The sequence below is a fragment of the Anguilla rostrata genome, chromosome 15 (genome assembly GCF_018555375.3).
Source record: "Anguilla rostrata isolate EN2019 chromosome 15, ASM1855537v3, whole genome shotgun sequence".
Taxonomy (NCBI): domain Eukaryota; kingdom Metazoa; phylum Chordata; class Actinopteri; order Anguilliformes; family Anguillidae; genus Anguilla; species Anguilla rostrata.
The window spans coordinates 28560383-28584555 of record NC_057947.1 but is presented as its reverse complement, the minus strand read 5'-3'; the positions used below and the strand labels follow the sequence as shown (position 1 = coordinate 28584555).

The following is a 24173-nucleotide window of genomic DNA, read 5'->3' as shown; positions in this document are numbered from 1 at the left end:
GGAAGGGGGGGGGGAGGCAGAGAGAGCCGCCACCCTCCATTGGCCACTGTCAGCTGAGCTTGTTACCTCCCACAGCCGGGGAATACAACAGCCTGGGAGAGATCTTCTGGAACTCTGCCACGGTGTGTTTGGCTTTCCTCCACCCACCCACCAGACCCACTTGCAGTCTATCCCCTCTCCTGTTCCCCTCCCCCCCCCCCCCTACCTCCACACCTCTGTGGACACGCGCTCAACTATTTTCTGTCGACTTTCCAACAAAAACCCGATGTTTTTTTGTTTTGTTTTTTTCCCTATGCATTTTGGCACCTCCATGGTCTCTCTGAGAACGGCGCTCACTTGGATCGCATCCTGTGCGTCTTCACTGGTGGGAAATAAATCGGTGTGCAGCAGGGGTGGGCAATTCCGTGCCTGGAGGGCCGGCGTGTGTATGCAGAATTCTGTTTCCACCAATTACCCAGGCTAAACGAGCTAATTGGCTGTACACACCAACGCCGGTTCACTCGTAGATTAGATCACAGCAAAAACGTTTCATGTAGGGACACGGGAGCAGTCTTTGGCTGCTGGCTCATGCACTCAATCAAGAAATGCAGCTAAAATGTCAGATAGCGTAGATTTTAGTGCTAATTAAGCAATTAAGGCCAGGAGTTGGCACGGAAACCAGAAACGGTTACAGCCCTCGATGCCCACCTCTGGTCTCCAGCCAATCCGTTCACAGCTTGGGCCAGCTCCCCTTTAATCCCCACAATGCACGGCTGCTCCACCTGACTCCGCTCCACAGTATTATTGCCACTACACAGCCGTACTCCCTCGCAGTTAAACACTGTATTTCATATCCTATTTATGACTGTAATTTTGTAGCGCCATTTTGGTTTATCCTGTCGATCGTGATCTATTGAAATTAATTTGCTTCAGTTGAATGAGGAGGATGGCTGTGCACTTCCCTGCGTGAGGAAACGGGTCTTATGGTCTGAGACACAGAGACAATCGGCTTTTTATGCGCAGAAAACTAAACGTTGCCGTAAGTAACTTTTCTTGCAACGCTACCAGCGTCTCTACTTCACACGACCACCGTCCTTGTCCCTTATCCGTTAAAGGGTTGAGAGTTGTCAGTGTTACTGCTGTCCGAACAGGCGACTGTCAGAAACTCAACAAAAAGTGCTGTGATTGGATGGAAATAGGTCAAGGGCATAACCGAGACACGTACCCTCAGGGTGACGCATGACTCATTCTGGCTGACTAGCCAGGGAAGCCAACAAACAATTAGCAAAGTAAGCTTACAAATAAATAAATCATAACAGGTGGCATTCTGCTGCATCTGAATGTGCACATACACCTGGGGGGGAACGTTTGTAAAGTTTATCACCAGGACACACCCGTGATGACTTGGATGTGTGACGTGACAGCATGTGCTACCGTGTAGCTAGTTAAGGTCACATTTATTTGGGGTACATGTAAAATTTACTTTCCTATTTTATGGTAAGGAAACAATGTGACAGGAGGGATGTCTTGAGGAAACAAGTCGAGCGTCGTTTTCGTCATTTGCGAAGAGTAGCATCACACTCATACCACCAATTAATGGCCTTCCTTCAAAGGGCCCATAGAATTACACTGCAATATATTTATGTGATATCGCATCACATGGTACTATCACACGTGTGCGGACCACCAATAAGGCAGTATTATTAAAATGCCCTCGACGTCTATTAATCATTTTTAAATGAATACTGGCCCACCAGGATATGCTCCTTAAGCCTCATTCCAAACCTCGGCAATTTTAGCAGAATTTTCGTTCTGATCCAGAATAAGTTTCTGTTTGTGTAATTTCTAATAAGCACGGGCGTTAAAGCTGCTTAGAATCCACGAAATCTCTCAAGAATCAAGCACTTTTTAAGCACCGCTCTCGAACGAAAAAACAATTTTCAAGTTCAATTTTCGAGTGCTTGATTTGATTTTCGCAAATCTAGCCATCAAAGTATTTGTAAAGGAGCTGGGGAACCCGGTATGAAATGAAGTCATCGCCCGCTCCACTGAGGAACAATACCTCTAATTAAAATAAGGTACACTCAGGCCTGCCTGTTTGCTTGGTGTGTGTGTGTGTGTGTGAGAGAGAGAGAGAGAGAGAGAGAGAGAGAGAGAGAAAGCAATTCAAGTGATTATTTGCAAAGAAAGCAATTTAAATTAGCCAAGTTAAAATCACATTAGATACTTTTCATCGTTTCACACCGTGGACTCATAAATTAAAGATTGTTGCTACAGCAGTGCGTTCCGGGCCCTGATATTTGTCTGTAAACAGTGTACTGTAGCAACTGTATGTGAATCAAGTATTCCACAGTACACAAGGCAAGAAAATGAGAAAAATGATTAAAGCAAAGAACCAGAGACTGAGTAGAAAGGAAATAGAGCACCAACAATCAACAAAAGAAAACATTTAAAGCCATTAAATAGTCTCCAATATCTTCCAATCTTTCCTCTACACACCCTCAGTCTCTCCACATCTCTGTCCCTCCACACACACACACACACACACACAGGAAAGGGAAGCGCTGATTAATTTTTGTCTCTTCTCCTCTCCTATTGGACGGGGAGGCCGAGCGGGAACGATGCCCCGTTTCTGATAGATCTGATTGAAGCTGTTTACACCAGCTTCAAAGTATAATTCCTTGGCCTTAAAGCCTGCCGGCAACTTTGAACAGCCGAGGGGATTCGATCTTCATCTGTTCAGATGGAAAAATAAATAAATAAATAAATAAAAATCTTTTACATTAGCTTTCTCACCCAGCCCACAGGACTGACCCTTTCCCCAGTTCCCGGCACTGACTCCTCCCTCATCAATAGGCCCGACTCCTCCTCCATAAATAGGTCCAACCCCCCCCCCCCCCCCCCCCCACCTGCAGTACTGACTCTCATAAGTCTAAAAATGCAACGGACTTCTCTGCCTAGGGCACTAAACCCCATAAAACAGCTAAATCTCTGTCTCTGTGTCTATATGCCCCTGCTCCCTCATTTTAACAGGCCTGTCTGCTGCTCCTGGATTAAACCCAACAAACTGTATTTCTCCTTTACCGTCTTACCCAGGGCCACAGGACAGCACAGTTGCATCTGTACATACATTAGCACATGCTCAAACGTGTACAGGTGCGCGCACGCACGCGCACACACATACACACAAACACGCGCACACACATACACACAAACACGCGCACACACACACACGCACGCGCACACACACACACGCACACACACACGCACGCAGGTGCATGCACGCACACGCACACACGCACGTGCACATGCACACACATACAAACACACACGCACACACACACAAACACACGCAGGTGCACGCACGCACGCGCACACACACACACACTCGCTCCAGCGAAAGGCAGCTCATATCTCTTTTTCATGGTTATTATTACCCTCCGACTCCTGGGTCAGGGGACGCCGAGCTCAATACGTCAGGGAAGCCTTCCCTTTCCGCCCCCCCCTCACTTTCCTGCCTTTGATGAAAATAGAAAATCAAACTGAGAGTCCGGGAGGGGGGAAAAAAGCGAGGAGCTCGAAAATGACTTCTGTACATCCATCATCCCAGCCGAAATCCATCCGTCTCTCTCGCGTCGTCCCTCTACAGCACGGGCATTCCCCCGCTCGCCGCTCGCCCCGGCTGGATCAGCGCTTCCCGGCGTCCCGAGCGATCCGCCCCCCCACCCCCCAACCCCCCCCCCCCCCCACCCCGTCAGCGCGAGAGCTCTCACGAGCTTATCTTCACACGCGAGATAAAATATGTTTATTGAGGCCTCTACACACAGGGCTGGAACGCCATCGCGATGACACAATATTTCAATTGGTTTCGCTCCGGTTCCCACCCGCGCACCCCTGGGCCCGCGTGGCCCCAGTCGACCCCGACTGCGGCCCAACGCTGCGCTCTGACCTCACGGCTCAACCTCAACGTACACACAACCCCGACTTTGGCCCCGCGAGTACCCAAAAATCGTAAATGATTCGAAGTCGGAGTGAGCCTAGTTTTATTCGCAATTCGTTAAAGCGCCAGTGTCACTCGGGTTTTACCCGATACGTAGATTTGAAGTATAACTGACAGAACGCAGCTCAAAAGGTATACAGTATATGAATAAAATATACATACATCTCCCTTTAAAGGTGACATGGAACGCTTCAAATGTTTGATAAATACACAGTGACAATTTGCACGGTTTGCAGAAACAACACGTAGTGCGGAAAATGAATCGCAAACACGTTTTATTTTATTATTTGCGCACAGCCGTAAACACAATGCCAGAAAAATAAGTCTATGACATTCAAAAATCTGCAGAGAATGTGTTGTGGCCTCCTGCGGTGACAGTGAAAAATGCATTAGGCTGTTGCTAATTGCAGAATGACACATTCATTAAAGACAATGAACCACAGAGAGAGAGAGAGAGAGAGAGAGGAAGAGGAAGAGCCCAATCACTGCTTGTCACCGTCAGTTTGATGTGACGACAGAACTGTTTCACCATATTGGTGCCTGGCTGCTCGAGGTGGAGGTCACAGAAACCACACTCCTCTCAAATTTCAGTTATGCCCTTCTTATAAATCAATAATTTATCAGAGTAAACCATTTATTTTTCAATTCTGAGAAGGATCAGCTTCAAGTGAAGCCAAAATGTAGTCTTTTTTTTTACACATTTTTCACGCAGCGGTTTACAACACAGACATTATATTTTATGTCTCATATTCACATTTGTACGGCTGCATTTTTCCACACTTCGCGTGTCCCATAATCACCATCAGAAGAATACGGTCACAGTACATTGCATTGCAAAATATTTCGGCCAATCTGCAGGCCATATTTTGATGCGCCCATTTGAGAGAATTCAGCCGTATTCCTAAAGGAACTGCAGTAATGGGACCGAAAGACCCTGAATGAATAAATAATTAAGGGGCTTCTATAACTTACAGAAGCAACTGTATTATTCTTTCAGAACAAACACACTTATGGCGCCTAATATCAATAACAAAGATCTAACAACCAGTACTTGTTACGTGATGTTAAATACAAATGTTAGCAGAGTTATTTTCTTCAAACAGCTTCAATGGAAGGGGAAGTATCACACGGTCCAGTACACTGTATATCCCCCAAGACAAGGTTAAAAAAGCTAAATCCCCATAAAGAGCATTCTAGGGCTTATTTAGTGAGGTGAGGTGGATCAGAGCCAACCCAAAAAAATTTAAGCTGACTTCGGGGTTTGGATCATAGGGAAACTACTACACCCCATAAACCACTGTGGAAACATCACTGATCTAACTTGCACACAGGATATTACCACCAGACAACTATGACATTTCAAACCTCTATATTAATCAGCGGAACTGATTATAAACTACAATACTGACACCAACAGAGAAAGAATACAATATTAAGTTCCTGTGTACTTATTAGGGGACTGCTCATGCATTGCGGGCCAGACGTTCACTGCACATTTATTAGGTTGCCAATTTTTTTGACAACCTCAACGAGTGCACAGTAATTATCGCTGAGGGAAAAAATAGCTGCAGTGCGTCGCGTCGCGCACACACACGCACGGTCGCTCAAAACGTCCGAGAGGAAGCGTAACATGGCGGCGCCGTCCCCCGGTCGTGGTGAACTGTAATGGAGCTCGCTGACGACTTCAAGGTGCGTTTCTGGAGTGCCGGCTTTGAACGACCTCGTCGGTTCGCTCACAGGGGCCCGAAACGATTAGCGCAAATCTGCCATCAGTGGCAGACCACGGAGGCGACCAGGCTTTTGAGGAGAACTTGCGGGAGCCGCACCAGAGACCCTCGGCTTCCCTGGCCGCTGCAGTATCCAGGTGAAAGCCCATCAGCGGTTAGCAGGCAGGTTAGTGCTATGGTGACTTAGGGGCTCAAGCTGCAGCTATGAGGACAAATTCTTTCGCTCCGTTCACAGTGCATGGGGAGGGATGCATTAGCATGAGTTGTTTGGAATGTCAAAGCAGGGAAATGGGTTGTGTTTTAAAAATATATATATATATATTATTTAAACTGGATTGGAGGATAAATACACTTTAAAACCTGGGATGAATTATTAACCCTGAGAGAAGAGCTTCCTTGTGGCACTTCAGCCAAAAATATTACATCCAAGGTGAAGGAATGGTTAGCTGGACTGCTAAATGAGCTATGCCTTTTGGATTTTTATTTTCAGTGAATTTGCTTAAGGAATTACTGCCTGAGAAAAGCAGTATTTTGCAAAATTTAATTAACTAAGCGGGGCCCAGCCCGTTTAGGAGAGTATTTCTCCGGAAAACCTGTCTCGTGCGGTTCCACAGACAGCAGCACCCTCCTTACTGGCAGTGAGCAGGAGAGCAGTTTTGCAGGCTTTGATTGCAGCAGCGCTGTTTGGAACAGCGGTGTACGTGTGCGCCCTGTTCTCTTGACCACCGCCTCAGGGTAAATACTTCTGATGGGTTTTCCTTTTCTTAATAACACAAATAGTCGGGAGCAACAGTCTCAGCACCGTAGCATGGCATGCTTTAAACGCCACAGTCATCATTTATCCCACCCCCCCCCCCCAACGTGTTCGGGGCAATTAGTGCATTTTGTTGTAGCTCGACTGAGAGTCACGGAGGTTTTTCGATGTTAAAAGCACTCGATGAGTCTCTATGTCAGGCCGGCTAAAATTTTGGGTGCCCCTCTTTAGTCTGCCAGCCCAGATAAGGCACTGTTCAAATGCCTGGCAGCTCAGCAGTCTGCTTGTTAAAGCCACACGTGCGGGGTCTTCCTCCGACTCATGTCTGTGCAAGCTTGGCTTGTGGACTACGGAGTGACAAGCAGCAGCTGGTGACATCGCATGCATCAGAGGACAGCGATTCTGTAATGTGTACCCTCTCCCATGTTAGCTGCAGGGATTGCAGCAAGAATAGCATGAGACACTCCAAGCAATCCAATCAGAGAGAGGACCCTCAGAAAAGAAAAAACTTTTCAAGAGTTAGTAATGGTGGTCTATTATGAGCTAGCAATGCCTGCTCTGGTAAGTGCACTAGTTATCTCCATTCAGATCCCCCAACGGTTCAAACAAGAACCCAGCAGTGCTGTCCGCTGTTGTCATTAGTTTGCTTTTGTCTCGACTCACTGGGCGATGAAACAGATTCAACAGAATCCTCAATACAATGACCTGAGCCGTGGTAACCATGACAACGGCACACCTTGAACCTCCAGTAATCCTTTATAAGAAAAGGGGAAGGGCATTCTGTTCATCTGACAGTTGCATTGGTCCCGCTGTCTGGCAACCGTCTTCCTCGCACCCGGTTTGTTTGTCTGCGTGCGTGCGTGGGTGTGTGCGCGCGCGTGTGTGTGTTGCATTCCGCGTCTGCGTGAGAATGTGCTCATGCATTTGTGTCTGTTGAGTCTCCACGACTCCCTTTTCACCATCACCCTCATTCACCTCCTTATTTAGGGCTTTAATTGGGACCAGCTGTGTGTCCTGCAGCAAGAATGGCCATGCAGCAAAAATAACCAGAATGCATCACAAGTCAGGCATGCGTCAGGCATCCACTAAGGCTACGTTCACACACACACACACACACACACACACACAGGATAGCTGGGCTGAACGGTATGAATAAATAGTACCCGTTACAATTTACATGCAAACATGCACGCCCTCTTATACAAGCACACACATGCTTACACACATGCATACGCACACACACCAAAACACACACTCATACACACACGGGCGCACACACACACACACACACACACAACACATTTTGTTACTGGTGAAGCGTTCCGCCGTCATGACAACAGACACAATTCAACAGCATTTCGGGTCAGCTGGCAGACTTATTTCCTAGGATAGCACCCAGCGATGTAAAATATTTATATTTATCGGCTATTTGTACTGATGTCTAAACCAAGCAGGAATGTTGTGGCAAGCTCAAGGTTTTCACAGAAACCCTCAAAATGACTTAATTTAATGCCATCTGGATGAGGCTGAATGGTTTCTCACACCTATTCGCTAGTTTTAGTCTCTTTGTCAAGCAGAAAGGTATAACATACTGTATATTTTTCAGTATAATTGCTTGTGCAGGAATCCAACAAGAAGCTCATTAAGTTTTTGTTTGTTTTTTTTTTTTTTTGAAGAGTAGTGCATTCAATCAGTTAACAAGCCAAACTGAATTAATATCCACACTCAATCCTAATGCATTTATCCACACTTACACACTCAATTCTAATCACAGGACAGTCGTTTTGCTGCATCTTGCGACAATATTTTTTCAGCTGTACATACACAGTGCAAACAAGGCAGACTATTGCCCCATTCCTCTCACCACTGAGCTGTCTGACACAGCTAGTGCTAATGATCTGTGTCAAATCTGAGTAAAAACATACTCTTAAAGGTTTTAAACACAAGATGGCAGGTAGCAGCTGAGTTTTTAGTTACCGCGACCCAGCCCAGTGTAATATTAATATGTATATAATAATATACATAATATTATATACATAGACATATTATTACATATATGTTAGTTAATTCCCCAATCTCCCCTACAGTAATGTAATGCCTATAGCCTATACTGGCCAGAGATTTGAGACTGGATAACATGGACAAAAATGCTAGTCCTGATTATTTACTCTTTCACGTGGGTACTCTGACAATTTGTTCCAGTTGGCTGCATCAGAGAGGTTGACTCTGTAGTGTTCAGCAATTTGGACGAAGTGGCTCATCGCCTGAATGTTTCGCTCCAAAATTCAAAATTATGCCAGATCCGTTGGACGCCCTTCTCACATACTGCCTGTGGAAGCTGTGGATGGTTATTTGGTAGTTTGCTTCTCTGCGGCACTGCACCTCTTTTTGGGGTTGGTGGGAGAACAGTTCACCATCGAATGGCAGAGCATGGCATAAGGTGAGTCTGAGATCTTGGTGCACCAGGCCATCGATCAGATATGATCTGAACTGCACACCATCTCTTTCCACGCCTGCCTGCACAGACCTCATACGCTCTGGGCTTGATTGCTATGCCTGAATGTAAAAGCTGCACGCCCCTCATTATCATGTGAATGAAGAAATACTGAATTAAATAACTATACACAGGAAAAAAATGAATCAAATAATATGGAAATAAACATATACAGAAATAAAATCCTTGAAAAAATACAAAAATAAGTAAATGCAGACACTCATTTTTGTCAGATTTGACCTATTAATTTATTTGTGTACATTCATTTATTTTTACATTTTTCTTGCATTTATATTTATTTGTTCATTTATTCAGTAATTTATGTATTCATTTATTTATTTTTAATTTAGGCATTTTTGGTCTGCCATACAGTATACTGAACTAAAAGCTACCAAATGTTAACATCTGAATCATGGACATAGATCCCTGGGGAGACAGGGGGGTACACGCACCCTACTCCCCAACTTAAGGAAAACATCAAATAAACCCCCCCCCCCCCCAATTTGGGGGTACTGTTATCATCCCCTTCAAAAAATACTAAAGAAAATATCCCCCCCCAAAGTTGAAATGAGTATCCGTCCTTGATCTGAGTGGTGGACAGATAAATGTTGTTACCTGAACGGAGAGAAGCCTGAAAGAGCAGACTGCAAAACACAGGTAAGCAATAAGAAAACCTGATATGACCTGGCAGCCCTGCATTTTAAAACAGGCGCTACAAAGGAACAGCACATCACCGAAAGGGCAGCGAGCAGTGTTTAAAAGACAATCAGGAGGTGAGGGACACCTTAAAAAAGAGAAACATTATCAAAATACAATTCTGATGCAAGAAGTCACCCAGGCTTGACTGAAGAAATAGATTTTAGACCAATTTAATGATTGCCTAATTATACAGAATAACCCGTCAGAAAAAATGCTGAGTAACTGACACATATTATTTCTCTGCAAATTGTTCAGTGATCGTATTATCTTGTCTCTCGGCTTATTTGTTCATCGGTTCACACTGTTCCTTTGTGAATTGACCTAGACGTATTTTACCTATTATCTAATCAGTAGTCTTTGAGATTGGTAACCGGAGGGTGTTCATCCAAAATTAGTGAGGTGTAGCTACCATATAATTTGCTGTCTGTAAAAGCATCAGAGGTATGAAGGAACTATTCTTCAGTGAAGGTTAACACGGAAAAAAATACTTTGCCATTTATATCCCATAATACACTGTAGACGTGCTTCAATTTCGTCGCCTTCACGAATATGCGGGTTTAATAAAATTCTGGCAATATCAACTGCCCACTTCAACAAAAATGCTTTGAACCCAGGAGAAGTAATCAGTGTTTTTAAAAATGACATGTTGTTAGGATTACTGTGGCTACTTTTCTTCCTGTCATCTGCCCACCTACAGCTCACCAGATTGTTTTTTATGGTAAAAAGAAATAACCGTTATTTTAAAGATTAAGAGTCGCGTAACCTGCTCTAGGCTACCGCATTTCCTTTGTTCTGACGCTGCGCAGTAAAGACGGTTCCCCTCGGTCTTTCAGAACTGAAAATCCCCGCTGAAGACGGCCTTTAGACTGAAGGCACTTCAAGCAGGGGTGCCAGTTGCTGGCTATCAGACCATGTTGTGATTAGCGAAATGGCCCTCTGGTTTTAAAACGGGCGTTTGAGAGCCCGGTAATTTGATGAGAGGCCAAACCGCTCATTAATATTCAGCACACCATGTTTGTGCTAAACCTTTCTACTGTAATGGCAGACTCGGCTAAATAAATTCTGCCGCCATAACACAGGCTTCTCGCCGCTTTTAAAAATCCTCCGCTCTCATTTCTTCTCATTAAGTACTGAATTGCATTTAACCAAAAAAAAAAAAAAAACTGCACTCAATTCCTTCCTGTCTTTTAAAGCCGTCTATTTTACACCTCCCTCTGTCCCTCAGCCTCCACCCCCTCCCGTCTACCTACATCCTTCCATTTCTCATTTCTTTACTCTTCTTCCTCTATACTCCTCTCGCCCCCTCTCTCACTCCCTCACAAGCTGCCATGCAGTTCCTTTCTCTGGTTTTTGGAGTTTTGGCATTGCAACATGTCTGTCACAGTCGCAGTAATGCAACGTGACAACCCACAGCACTGCATCTGCACACCATCTCTCCCACAGTAATCAGTTCCATCGCAAAAAACCTTAAAGGGAAAAATTCCACCCTAAAATAAACTTTCACTTTGTGGAAAGAGTAGCTTACCCTCCCTGATTAAAATGAGCCCTCAGCCAGCTCCCTGCCTGTAGGGAGTGCAGAGATATGGCCCCAAAACTACAGTGCATGTTCCAGGTACCCGCTTTACTAAAGACTACATCTGGCGGGCAATCAGAGTCCATGGGTGGGCGTCAGACAACGCCAGACACAGGTTGTCACTGCTGCTGAATACAAACGGAGGGGCTGGGCATTACGACTTGGCTGGAGAGAGGGGTAACATTACTCGCAAGCAAGCCAGCGACTAAAGAAAGATTTTACTGCTAAAAGTCCTTATAAAAAGAAAAGGCTGCTTCGTTGCTTGGGTCTTAACGTAACTACGGTTTGAATAACCGTGATTTATATGGTGGACTCATGGCAAGTTATTTCAGACACGGTCACGACTTGTACAATATTTGGCTATCATAATAAATCCGCCAAGAACAGACATTTTTATAGAATACCGGTGGTGAGAGAGAATTGGGGCGAGGAGATGAAGGTGCTAAGACACGCACTGAGAAATGTACCGTTGACGTTACCTCATACGATATGAGCTGATATGGATATTCTCCACATCTATGCATTTCAATAAATGATTTGACAAAAATATCATGCTTGTCTCTTGTTCATTCATCGCCATTTATCGTTGCTTTGCTAAATGACGCATCAACAACAAAACAACCTGCCTGACTTGTCGTTTTAGCAGAATAAAGACAGAATACTTAATGTGGGCCTGAAAATCAATTTGCAGTACTAACAGTACTGCCATTTAAAAACAAAATGTTTTCAATGTAGGATTTTAGTAACTTCTTTTTTTAAACATTTTTCTCTTATTTTCTCCCCAATTTAGTCATTATACCAATTCCCCGTGTGCATCATGATCCTGGCTGCGCTATCCTCTGTCAGTCCGGGGAGGGTGTAGACTACCACATGCCTCCTCCAATACACGTGGAGTCGCCAGACACTTCTTTTCACCTGACAGCGAGGAGTTTCACAGGGAGAGCATAACGCGTGTGGAGGTTCACGCTATCTCCCCCCTCCCTGCTGAACAGGCGCCCCGACCAACCAGTAGGAGTCGCTAATGCATACCCTCACCGGCTTCCCACCCGCAAACACTGCCAATTGTGTCCGTAGAAACATCTGACAAAGCCGATTGAACCCGGGTCTCTGCTGTGATAGGCGAGTGCTTATACCTCTACACTACCCAGACGGCCCCAGGGTTTTAGTAACATCACGTGTAGTTACAATGTGTACAAGGTTTGGGTCATTCAAGCATGGTCTCAAATGTCTTCAGTAAACTCTTTCACAAGCCCCTGTGTTCCTTTTAAAACATGCATCAGATGCTGGAGCAGACATCACACCAAAGCCTATAGCTAAATAGCCCGATGTTTATTGTGGGCACGAGCATTGAATTTGAATTAGCGCAAATCGCCATACCGAGCAGTCGGTATGTGCTGTAGAACTAAACTTCCCCTGCATGTAGACTTACAGTCTCTGGGTGAGATTCTTAAGTATTTATCAAATGTATTTAAAAATAGTACATGCTTCAGCTGGATCGATTTATGTAGTTGACCCACTAAAAAAAACACAAACATGCGCTTTACTGCCAGTAATATGTGGACGGTAGCCTACGTGTGGCTATAGTATGTATGGTAGGTGGCATAGTAGCAGTAATATGCAGGAACATAACAATGGCACACTGTGTCATATCGATACCTATCACTGCATATTGCAGCAGTAGAAAAACACAGCTAGGTGGAGGGTAATGTTAGTAGACTTCAACCGGTTTGATTAAAATGTGGACTCAAACACGATGAAGCTTGCTAGCTAACACATAAAAGTACACATTTTAGTGTTTTTTTTTTTGTAGAGTCGATGTGTCTAGTGTTAGTTTAGGCAGTCATTTTTTGGTAATTTCTACCCTAAAATGCTCCTGTATGTGTACTATGGATGCAGTCCATGTTCCCCACCTCATCCGAGGACAGTGGATCCTCATCAGAAAGGGCCACAGAGAGCCCAGAAGGGCAAGTAAGTCCACTATGCTAGCTAGCTCACAAGCTAATACTGTTTACATTAGGAACAGGAGCTACCCAGAATCTCTTTCTTAACACGAGTTCGGTCAACGCACCCTTCACCTACATCGGATGCATCTCCAAATTCAACCTCCCCACCTATTGCAGTTCTTCCAAAGTGAGGAAGGGCAAAGGTGTACGTCATTATGACATACACCTCTAAACAAAATGTGCACCTTTCGCTGCCGATACCTCCGGTGCAGAGATCGCTTTGGCCAGCCACACAGAGAAAATTTATCAGCTACGCGTTCATCTGTTAAATGAGCTAAACGTTGTTTTGCGGTGGAATTCCTCTTTAAAGGTCAAAGGTCACTCGCATCCCTGCCTTACCTTCGTTAGCTGACTATTTATCCACTTGGAGAATGTTTTCTTCTGGACATCTTCTCTTTCATCTGGCAAGAGAAAAGAAGAGGAAGAGTGAGAATAACACTTTTTAGAGATGCATTTTAGAGATGAAGGGTTCAGAACAATGTATAGTGTTCTGTTGTTTTGTTGAGTTAATGAGTTTTGTTGTTTTAAAAGGGGGCCAGACAGAATACTTTACAGAGACAATGGCTTATTTAAAACAGAATATTTTAACAGACCCGCTGTTTTTAAGAGTGACAATAAGAGACTTAAACGACAAGGGGAATAACTTATCGCATCACCACTATTGCATTTGAATATCTTTTTTTCCCCCCTCCAGGAACCAACAAATTTTATCAAGGCTGATTTAATATATATTGGTTGTAATTCTTTATGGAGACTGCTGTATTTTAAAAGGGTCGAAATACTTTACAGAGATATAATGTATCTGTAAGAGGTTATAACACTTTATAGACAGAATGCTTTATAGGAGACAAGCTGACCAGCACACCAACTACAGTGTCTGCTGACTTGCAGTGGGGCTACAGGGGGAAGCGCGGCCAAGAAATTTTAAAGAACTTAGCAGGATAATTTACAAACCATTAACTGAAATCTTTTTTCACAACATTAAATCTGGAGGACGTGTCAAAGACCGCGAGAAAAGGCAGCACAGCCGTAACATAAATAAAGATACTGTGCCCATTCCCTTAACATAGCGGCGCTGTTCGTACAAAATAAAGTGTGTCCACCCTGAATGGATGAACCTCACAGCCCCGGATCCTGTCCAGGGCTTGCCAATGCCAGCTGTGGCCGGTGGCTCCATAGGGCAATGCGCAATTGCCGATTGGGTCGCCCAGGCAATGGGAGGGTTCAATCGAATAGGGTTTCCGCGTGCTTCACTATCTAGCGACCCCTAGATTGTAGATTGCAGTCTAGTTGCATATGAACGGTCTTCCTCTGACTCCACCCTATGAGATCTTGGCTGTAGTCTGCAGTGTGAAAAGCAGTACTTGCCCACACCACGTTTCGAAGGAGAACCGTGTGCGTCTACACTCTTCCTGAATTAGCGAATCAGAGGTTCGCTAAGGTACGCAGCTGTGGCTGCAGATGATTGGCCATTCCAAATTTTGGTGGGAATTAGATATTACTCAGCCCTGCATTTTGGTGCCAAATTTAAAGAGAAAGGGGGAAAAAAGCAACTGGCTGTTGATGGCTCGGTACAGGTAAACTGGGGTTAACTTGGAAAAGCGTGCACCTGATTTTTTGGTTGTTTTTGTTCTCTTTTTTGGCCTGGATATCCGAGCAATAATGCCTTCTTTGATCATTATCACAGCTGAAGTGGCAAATGCTGACGCGGCGTTTTTTTGCATCTTTTCACCTTGTTTCAATGTACCCACTGTGAATCCTGAACAAAAAACACAGCTTTTTATATAGGCCACAACCCGAGGAAAGCCATAAAAGCTGAAACACGATGGTAATCTGCTGCTTGCAATTCCCAGTGTTCATAAGCCAAATTAGCCATATAAGGAGTTTTCAATAAACATAAAGAGAAGTGCATTTTATGCCAGAGTTAAAAGCAGACTACATATGAAAAGTTATACTTTATTGACTTATTCAACCCGCAAATATGACTGCAGGATGGTAAAGGATGTCTAGTTTTTCAAGGACACCCTCAGACTATCGATGTGCTTTTTCAAACAGAGATACAACTGCATATTTAAAAATGTTTTGAAGTGAGGCTATGAGCAAGTGATTGAGTGAGTATGTCTGTGTATATATCCTCAGTAAACCAAGGGACGATTGCAAATTGATCTTGCAGTAGCTACTAATTTCAGTAATTTATTAAATTAGCCATTGGCATTTAAAGGTTAGCCCTAAAAAGGTAAAAGATAAGAGATACAGAAATGAAAGATGAACAGTACTCACAAACACACACACACGCGCACACACGCATAAGTACAAGTTCACACACGCAAACACACACACACACACACACACACCAGTATGATCATTCCCTATTCAACCAGTGACCGCTCGACCGCTCCGATCTCTCATATCCCCAGAGAACACCACACCTCAAACAAAAATACAGACCATTCCTCCCTTCACATCTAAACACAGATCACTCAGACATTCATATTACAGACCGCAGCAACATCCCTGATTACAGACCACTCTTTCATTCGCACCTAAACACAGACCACTCAGACGTTCCAGTGAGTACAGACCACTTTTCCCCCACATTCACATTCAAAACTGCCACTGCAAACCACTGCAACTATGGCAACATTCTGACTGCTCAGCTGTCCCAGCATGCACTGGGGGAACACTGTTGCACAGAGGAAGAACAGCACTGCAGGAGGGCCAGCAGAAGGGAAGCTGATCCTAGAGTGAAGTTGGGGGGGTGGGGGTTGGGGCGGGGGCGGGGGGGCTTGCTGGGAGTGCCGCAGAGGGGCAGCGAAGTAATCAATACTCCATTTAAAAGCCCGCTCCAGCACACGCTGCTGAAGCCAGCCCCGGCTCCCGGTGTAAAAAAAGATGTTGTGTTTGGGGTCATTAAATCTTCCCCAACACTAATCTTTCCAAACTCAATGAGAAGCTAAGGCATGGAAAGAGATAGAATGACCCAGAGGCAGTATTATAGGTTACATTCACTCCATCCGGTTATTTGCAGAGTAAATGTTCCACTCTTCCAACCTACAGCTTGGGGGATTTTAATTCATCACACAAGTTCTTGTAAACACTTTTTCGCTTTTTATTTGAACTTCCTTAAGAACAAAATGCTGGAAAATCATTCAGAAAGGAATTATTTGGTGTATCTGCGAGATTCACATGCAGAGAACTGAGAGAAGTGAATGTTGCGCATGAATGAATAGTTATTTACCTGCAAATTTAAAATAACCCAGAAACACACATATACAAAGAGCTGCAATTTCCTCCATCTCGTCTGTGCCGGTGTATGCGTGTGTGTGTGTGTGTGTGTGTGTGTGTGTGTGTGTGTGAGAGAGAGAGAGAAGCCTTGTAATCAATAGCACTTCTGATAAAAGCTGTAGGACTTATGCAGCATATATTGCAGAGAGTCTTCCTGTCAGCATATCTACTCCAGGATCAGACTGGCACATTTCCTGTTTGACGGGCCCTCCCGCACGCGGTCTGGACCGCACGGGCTGCTGGGTAGATAGCATTGTGATGTTTCCAGAACGTCCCATAATGAATTCTGTTTAATTTGAGCTGGAAACCCCCGGCGAACGTTAATGGGAAGAAGCAAGCGTGATCAATTCGGCCATTACTCAGGGACGGTTCCGTCTGTCCACCTCGTATTCGCCGGCTGAACACGAATCGCCGCATTCGCACCCGTTTGTACCAATTACGCAGGGGGCGGCCATGTTTCCTCATTAAGCGGAAACAGCCGTGTTCGCGCCATTACGCGGGGGTAGTTTTTCATGTTCGCCCATTACAAGGTAAGTCACACCGCATACGTTACCCAGAGACGGCCATATTAACACCGGCTACAGAGACAGGCCTGCGATGGCTTACTTTCTGAGAGCCGTCCGTTGAGGAACGGCCAATCGCAGACAGTACTCGATTATCACAGGTAGCCTATGGGGCGTCACGGTTAGCCGGGCACCGCGACAGAGAACAGCGAGCGAGCTTGACGGCTGATTTCCTGTGCCTGAGGGCCCGGGCGAGGGAGCGCCTGAGGGATTTTCCGCGTAGGATGAAAAAGCCCCTCAGTCATTACACGTCCGTTTTCCCCAGCCCAGTTCTATCGCTCCCATCACCGAGTAGCACGGAGAGAGACCCGCGCCCCACTGATAACGGCGCAATCACAACTCCGGGAGAGAGAGAGAGATCCGCACAGACTCAGATCGCTACAGCCTGTCTGTAATACGGGCCGATATACCACCACCACGCGCGCGCCGGGGGCGGCAGGGACCGTTTACGATGGCGGACCGACACCCGGAGGAGGCGATGGGGGGGGGAGCTTCGCTCCGCACCCGACGGCCGGCTGGAGAGAGAGAGGGGCGGAGCCGAAAGGGTCATCGGAACGCGGCTCGCTCCTCCACAGCGGCACCGCTCAGGGAAGGGCCTGAAATATTCATCAGCCTGTGTGTTTTTATAGGGGAGGCTCTCTTTATCTGAGCACTGTATGGAGGCTCTGACTGGAAAGAGCTCTCCCTACAGACAACCCTCCATTAATCCCCGTCTAGAGGTATTCTCAAAATAACCATCTCTCTCTCTTCCTCTCTCTCTCTCTCTCTCTCTCTTTCTCTCTCTCTCATTGTACTGTTCAGATTTTCCCCTCCCTCTCACCAACCCAGCTGGTCTCTTTCTCTCTCTCTCTCTTACTCTCTCTGTGTCTCTGTCTGTATCTCTCTGTGCTTCTCTCTTCCTCGCTCTGTCTCTCTCGCTCTCCTCTCTCTTACTCTTTAATTGCGTTGTTAAGATGTTCGGGTCCACGCTTCTCGGTTTTTCCTGTCTGTGCCTGAGCAGAAAGATATCAGAAGACCATCAGAGCAACTGCAGCTGTCCAGGAATAATTATTTATAGCAGGCCAATTAATGCTGATTCTAATCAGCTGCACAACAGCTCTGACGATGCCCCACCTCCTCCACTCATCCATTCAGCCCCGCCTGCCCTCCTCTGAGTTCCACCCATTCACTCTAACCCTTTGAAGGGGAGGGTCTTTGGAATGTTTTCTTTTCTTTTTTTAAATCAAGTCATTGTTCTAGAATTCCATTGCTTTGTTACCAGTAGTGATTGTTACATCAGCACTAGAATGTTCAGTTAAGAACATTCTACTCACATCTTAAAGGGATCTTAAAGGGTTAAATAACAAAGCTGAACTGGAATTAATGCCCAGTCACTGAAAGCCAGCCTCTGTAGCGCACGCCCGTGAGTGGACATGTATGCACACGCATACGCACACTCGCGCACAGTGACACGGGCGCGCAAATCACACCGTTTGAAAGACGTGCGTGATTAACGTGATCCTGACTCCAGCGTTGGCACTCGGGAAAGGTACGGGTTTGGCAGCGGGGGACCGCATTTGAATAAAGATCATTTTTAAATGAGAAGCGTGTGAACTTAAATCACACCGCTGCGATAAGCAGGGGGACGCGGAAGCGCCAGGGTGCACTCAGCTAACCTCTCTCCTCATATCCTGAGCTTCCTCCCTTCAGAACCCAGCGTTCCGGCTTCAAATTACAAATTAGCTCTCCCGTCCCGGACCTGAACCTAGCTGCAGACGTGACACGGATCATGGGTTTTTTTTTACAGGTGTGACAGTGGATAGGTGCATACAGGTTATAGAGGTGTGTCATTAGATCTACCTGCCTGACAGCGATGAGGTGTATATCGGTGAGACAGTATTCAGGCGTGTACAGGTAACAGTACAGTACGGGTATTAGGCGTGTCCAGGTGTACAGGTATAAGATGTGCACAGGTACAGTGCATTTAGGTTTGTAATTAGATGTACCTGTTTGACAGTGATGAGGCGTATGTTGGTGAGACGATATTTAGGCGTGTACAGGTAACGGTACAGGTATTAGCTGTGTACAGATACAGTGCATAGAGGTGTGTGATTAGATATACACCTCATCACTATCAAACAGGCATATTTAATCACACACCTATATGCACTGTATCTGTACACACCTAATACCTGTACCATTACCTGTTCACGCCTATATACTGTCTCACCAATATACACCTCACCATTATCAAACAGGCATATCAGAGTATATCAGTGAGACAGTATTTTGGTATACACAGGTAGCAGTTATCAGGTGTGTACAGGAATGACAGTAACCAGGTGCTTCTCTTGTGTCAGAACACAGAGAACATCTACAAAGCATGAACAGATTTTTTTTTTTGTCCTTTAAATCCAGAGGGAAACTGTGAAAAGGGGACTCTTGGACTTATTTCAGCTGAGCAATATTAAATCCAGGCCAAAAATAACTTCAAACACAGCCTATTTCAGACCTACTCTGTACTTCTTTCTGCCATGTAATACAGCACACAGGCCTCCAGTACAGGACACACCGTGGCCATTTAATATAATAATAATTGAATCTCTAAACCTGGGCGGTCCAATCTTATCCTCAGGTGAGTTAGCACTGGGCTAAAACAAAAACCTGCACCCACATCAACCCTTTTCATACAAGACTGGACACCCCACATTGCTCTAACCCAGTACATACATCAGCTTTTATAAACAGCCTATACTAAATGGTAAATGGACTGCATTTATATAGCGCTTTTATCCAAAGCACTTTACAATTGATGCCTCTCATTCACCAGAGCAGTTAGGGGTTAGGTGTCTTGCTCAGGGACACTTCGACATGCCCAGGGCGGGGATCGAACTGGCAACCCTCCGACTGCCAGACAACCGCTCTTACCTCCTGAGCCCTATACTACTGCTGTCCATACACAAGCGTTACATGTCCATATTGCAAGATATCGCTACCGTTTAACCCAGTAAAAGATCTAGAAGAGTGAGTACATGTCTATTCTAAGCAGAATAAGGATGGGATTCAAACAACATTTGCTTTAACTAACAATTAAACGAAAGAAAGCTTTTCGTCTTCACAAACACGGTCTGGCGAGTTCTTGAAGCACTAAAACCAACTCACCAAATTGAATTCGCGAAGAAAGTTTAATGTTTGCATTTACTTACAAGTCAAAGTAAAGGACAAATGTTAATTGAATGCAGGCCTAAACTGGCAGTTAGAATTTTGCGAGTGTAATCCAACCAAAGCTTTGTGCTTTTAAAACGTATCTAACTATTCCATAACAGCACAATCAAAAATAACATCAAGCTACCATCACATACCTGCTACTTATATCTATGTACATTAGATATTATTAATAAAGTTGCGCCAATATTTACTTGGCTATGCTGCCTGATGTTGTTTTATATTAGAACAAATGCAAACTGCAACAAAGTTTCCACTTCTTCACAGAAGGTGTATAGGAGCACAAACGTTGAAGAACCTAGGAAGGAAAAAATGTAATAAATCACAAATTTGTATGAAGAAATATTTTAAAAGATTTGTGTTCAGGGTCATTTTATAGAGCAATATAAACCAAGTTCACCAACACATTTACAGTGCTAGCAAGCCCCTAAATGTGAGATCTTCTCTGTGAATCAGAATAAGACCTCCAAAGAACCCAATATGTTAGGTGGCGGCCTTTGATGGCTTGGGCGTTGTAACCCTAAACGTTTGAATTCAAAGCTCTTTAATCTTCAAAGAACCACATGCGTCTTCACTTTTGAAGGTGCAAGGTGTTGCCGAGAGATGAGAGATGACAACGACTTTTCAGGAAAATTCCATGGACGTTCTAAGATTCCAGCATCTAAGAGGTTCTAAAACTTGGCAGTTTCCTGATCCAACTTTACAGCCGTCTCGTCTCCTTGCATGTTTGATCAGAGCCAAGCTTAGCATTACAGTCACCAGACAGAATGGCAATAGGTCACTTCTACAAGTATGCAGAAATACACATAATACATTACAGAGTGGCGCTTCAACAATGGTGCTCGCTATAGCTGCACAAATTCATACATTCAAAATGGCTGGCTAACTGAAGTTATCAAATATAACAGCAGCAGTAGAATTAGCCCTGGTGATGAATGCTTGGGACCACAGGACTAAAGGCATGATTACTGCTCGAACCTAGCACTCACAATGTAGATGTGTCAGTGTTTAGTTTGTAATTCAGTAGGAAAATTCTGCCTGACCCAAATTTCAGTAATAAACATATTAACATACATGAAGTTCCAATATATTTCCATATATTATTTTCTGTATTGGTTGATATCCCCTCTTTTTCTAATATACTTTTTCCCCCAATGGGCAGCTCCTAACAGGTCCCAGTGCAAACATCCTTTGGACCCATTTGGGTAAAAAAACTGTTGGATTTGACAGCATGATTCCACAGTATTTCCTGCACTGATACAACCTGCGGGCGAGTTAAGACCGGTTTCATTTCATAGCCTATATTTTGTGGCCTGCTGTGGTGCTCAGTAATGGGATAACAATTGATACAGCAGTGTCGATGATGTTCAACACTCAAACGGCTTTGCTGTCGAGTTAGAATTGACTGCTCGTGCTGGACTGGTTGTGTTTACCAGTTCAATCTGATATCAGACTGAGCAGACTTGACATGTCTATGGTTGCTCTTAGGCGATAAAGGCTGTAGGGTAATGATTAGATTTCGGCGATGATCCACGTCAAGATCTACTGGTTGAAACATGAAGCATTGCGTGCGTGATATCGCAAAACAACACGTAACGTATCAAACTCACAAGTATGATTTCAAAGTACCAAAATTTAACAATGACACGTATATTTTGTCTCCCGGAAAAAATCAAATTCCTATCGGTCATATCCAATCTGCCACTGGGCCTGTGCTGAAGCAGTTTGGCATCCCGCCCACTTTGTTGGGGGTTCCGATGAATTTGAATCTTCACAAGCCAGTTAAAAGCCACATGGAACCGAGCGGTCACAGCGCCAAACACATGGGACTCCCAATGAAGGCAGCCTACAGCACTTCATGAAAAATCTCCACTGGCCCATCCAACTGCATATTCATTTATTATTTATCTCACCAATATTGCGGCAATATGCATCCACCATTTTGCACATCTAAAAAAAAAAAAAAATGCAGGAACTGCTCTTTCTTGTGGTTGTTTAATGTGTGTCAAGTTAGTCTGAGAGAAGAACCACAAGATTAACAACATGGCTGCTGTAAATTAAATTAAGTTTACATAGCATGACAGCGCAGGTTACGGCCTAAGCAAACATACACAACCCACAAGAGACTAGTTAGCTATTATTAGCCGACTTGCTGTTACCTAGCAACGGTTTTTCCAGGCTTGTAATGTGCTCTGGATTTTCAATCGATTGGCTTTTAATGAACAGACTATGACATTATGGTGCACAATAGCAAATTAATTTTTTTACATTTTTTAAATAAAATAAAGTTTTGAGTGGTTGGCCATCGGGCTTTCCACCCCACGTTCGACGCTGAAAACTACTCAGCTCACAAAAGCCGGACGCCACGGTGTTTACCAGGAAAAAACGAAGGGAGGCGGGAAAGCCATTGTCGACCCAAATGACACCCCGCTGACCAACTGACCAATAAATTACTGCTATTTCACAAATCAAACGGGGCCTTCCTGAACACTCGTTTATAATGGGTTTCTGATAGGCAGTGTGAATGTGAGGCCTCTCACTTATTCAGTAACACCTCAAGCATTTCTCAACAAAGGGGGCATGCAGTTCCAAAAAAGTTTTTAAAAAATAAATATGCTCCACAGTATTTTCAGATATGTAGCAGTATCTTAAAACAGCAACAGTTTGTAATACGTTCCATATTATGAAGTGTTGCAATATATTTCTTGATCCTGACAACATGTATCAGCATATCACACCACATTACATTTATTTGGCAGACACTTTAACCCAAAGCGATGTACAATAAGCCCTGTTAGGCTAAAAGTTGTTATATAAATATCTCACATCCCTGATAGTGTCTCTTAACACTGAATGCAGCACACATACAGCTCAAAAAAAAATCTCTCATTTAGTCTCTGTCATCTGATATAGTATATCTCCATGAGAGTATGCCTCTGCCTTTACAGAAATACACAGTTCTAATACTGCCGGTGACTTGATATACTGCATATAAGTATAGGTCACTGACATTTAATAAAGCATGGATCACCCTCCAATACACTATACATCACTGTAATTCAATATTGTAGGCTATATATTTAATGCTAGAAGCATCTACCACTGGATAGAGAACCTCAGAAGTTTTAAAAAAGCTGAAATATTTACTTTGAGAACCATGGACAGTATTAAACCGAAGCGGTATCTGTTCAGCAGGTTAGTCATGTACACTTTTCTGATAATAGTTTATACGGGCCTTCGTTCAAAGAATACCTTCGCCTGAGACTCTTCTGACCTCGTCCTTTCCTCCATTATAATTATTTAATCAGCACAGGAACAACTGTCACCCCTGAGAGAAAGGGGTAATCCTGCCGACGCGAGCACAGGGAACGCTCTCATTGAAATGCACAGTGATGGAGGGACCCTTATTAAAGCAAGAGTGAGAGAGAGACCCTGCCAGTGAATAGAGTGAGAGAGATACCCTGCCACTGAATAGAGTGAGAGAAAAACCCTGCCAGTGAATAGATTGAGAGAGATACCCTGCCACTGAATAGAGTGAGAGAAAAACCCTGTGCCAGTGAACAGTGAGAGAAAAGCCCTGCCAGTGAATAGTGAGAGACCCTGTGCCAGTGAATAGATTGAGAGAGAAAGCTGCCAGTGAAGAGAGAGAGAGAGAGAGACTCTGCTTTTGAATAGTGAGAGAGAGAACCTGCTGGTGAACAGAGAGAGAGAGAGAGACCCTGCCAGTGAACAGAGAGAGAGAGAGAGAGAGAAAGCTGCCATTGATGAACACAGTGAGGGAGATGCAGGGTACCGCTGGTCAGCAGAGTAATGCTCTCATTTTATACAGAGCGGAGGTGGAGAGGTCTCACTTTACACACAGGGAAGGAGGAGGAGGGTTCCGTTTATACTC

General features: G+C 44.5%; 1 protein-coding gene across 1 annotated transcript in view; it reads right to left on the bottom strand.

The window, feature by feature from the left end:
* The window catches only part of dmd (dystrophin), a 192242-nt gene that overhangs the window by 151780 nt on the left and 16289 nt on the right, over window positions 1-24173 (bottom strand). The window contains exon 2 of the mRNA XM_064311559.1: window positions 13569-13630. Coding sequence (XP_064167629.1) covers window positions 13569-13630 — 62 coding nt within the window. The remainder of the gene's footprint in view (window positions 1-13568; window positions 13631-24173) is intronic.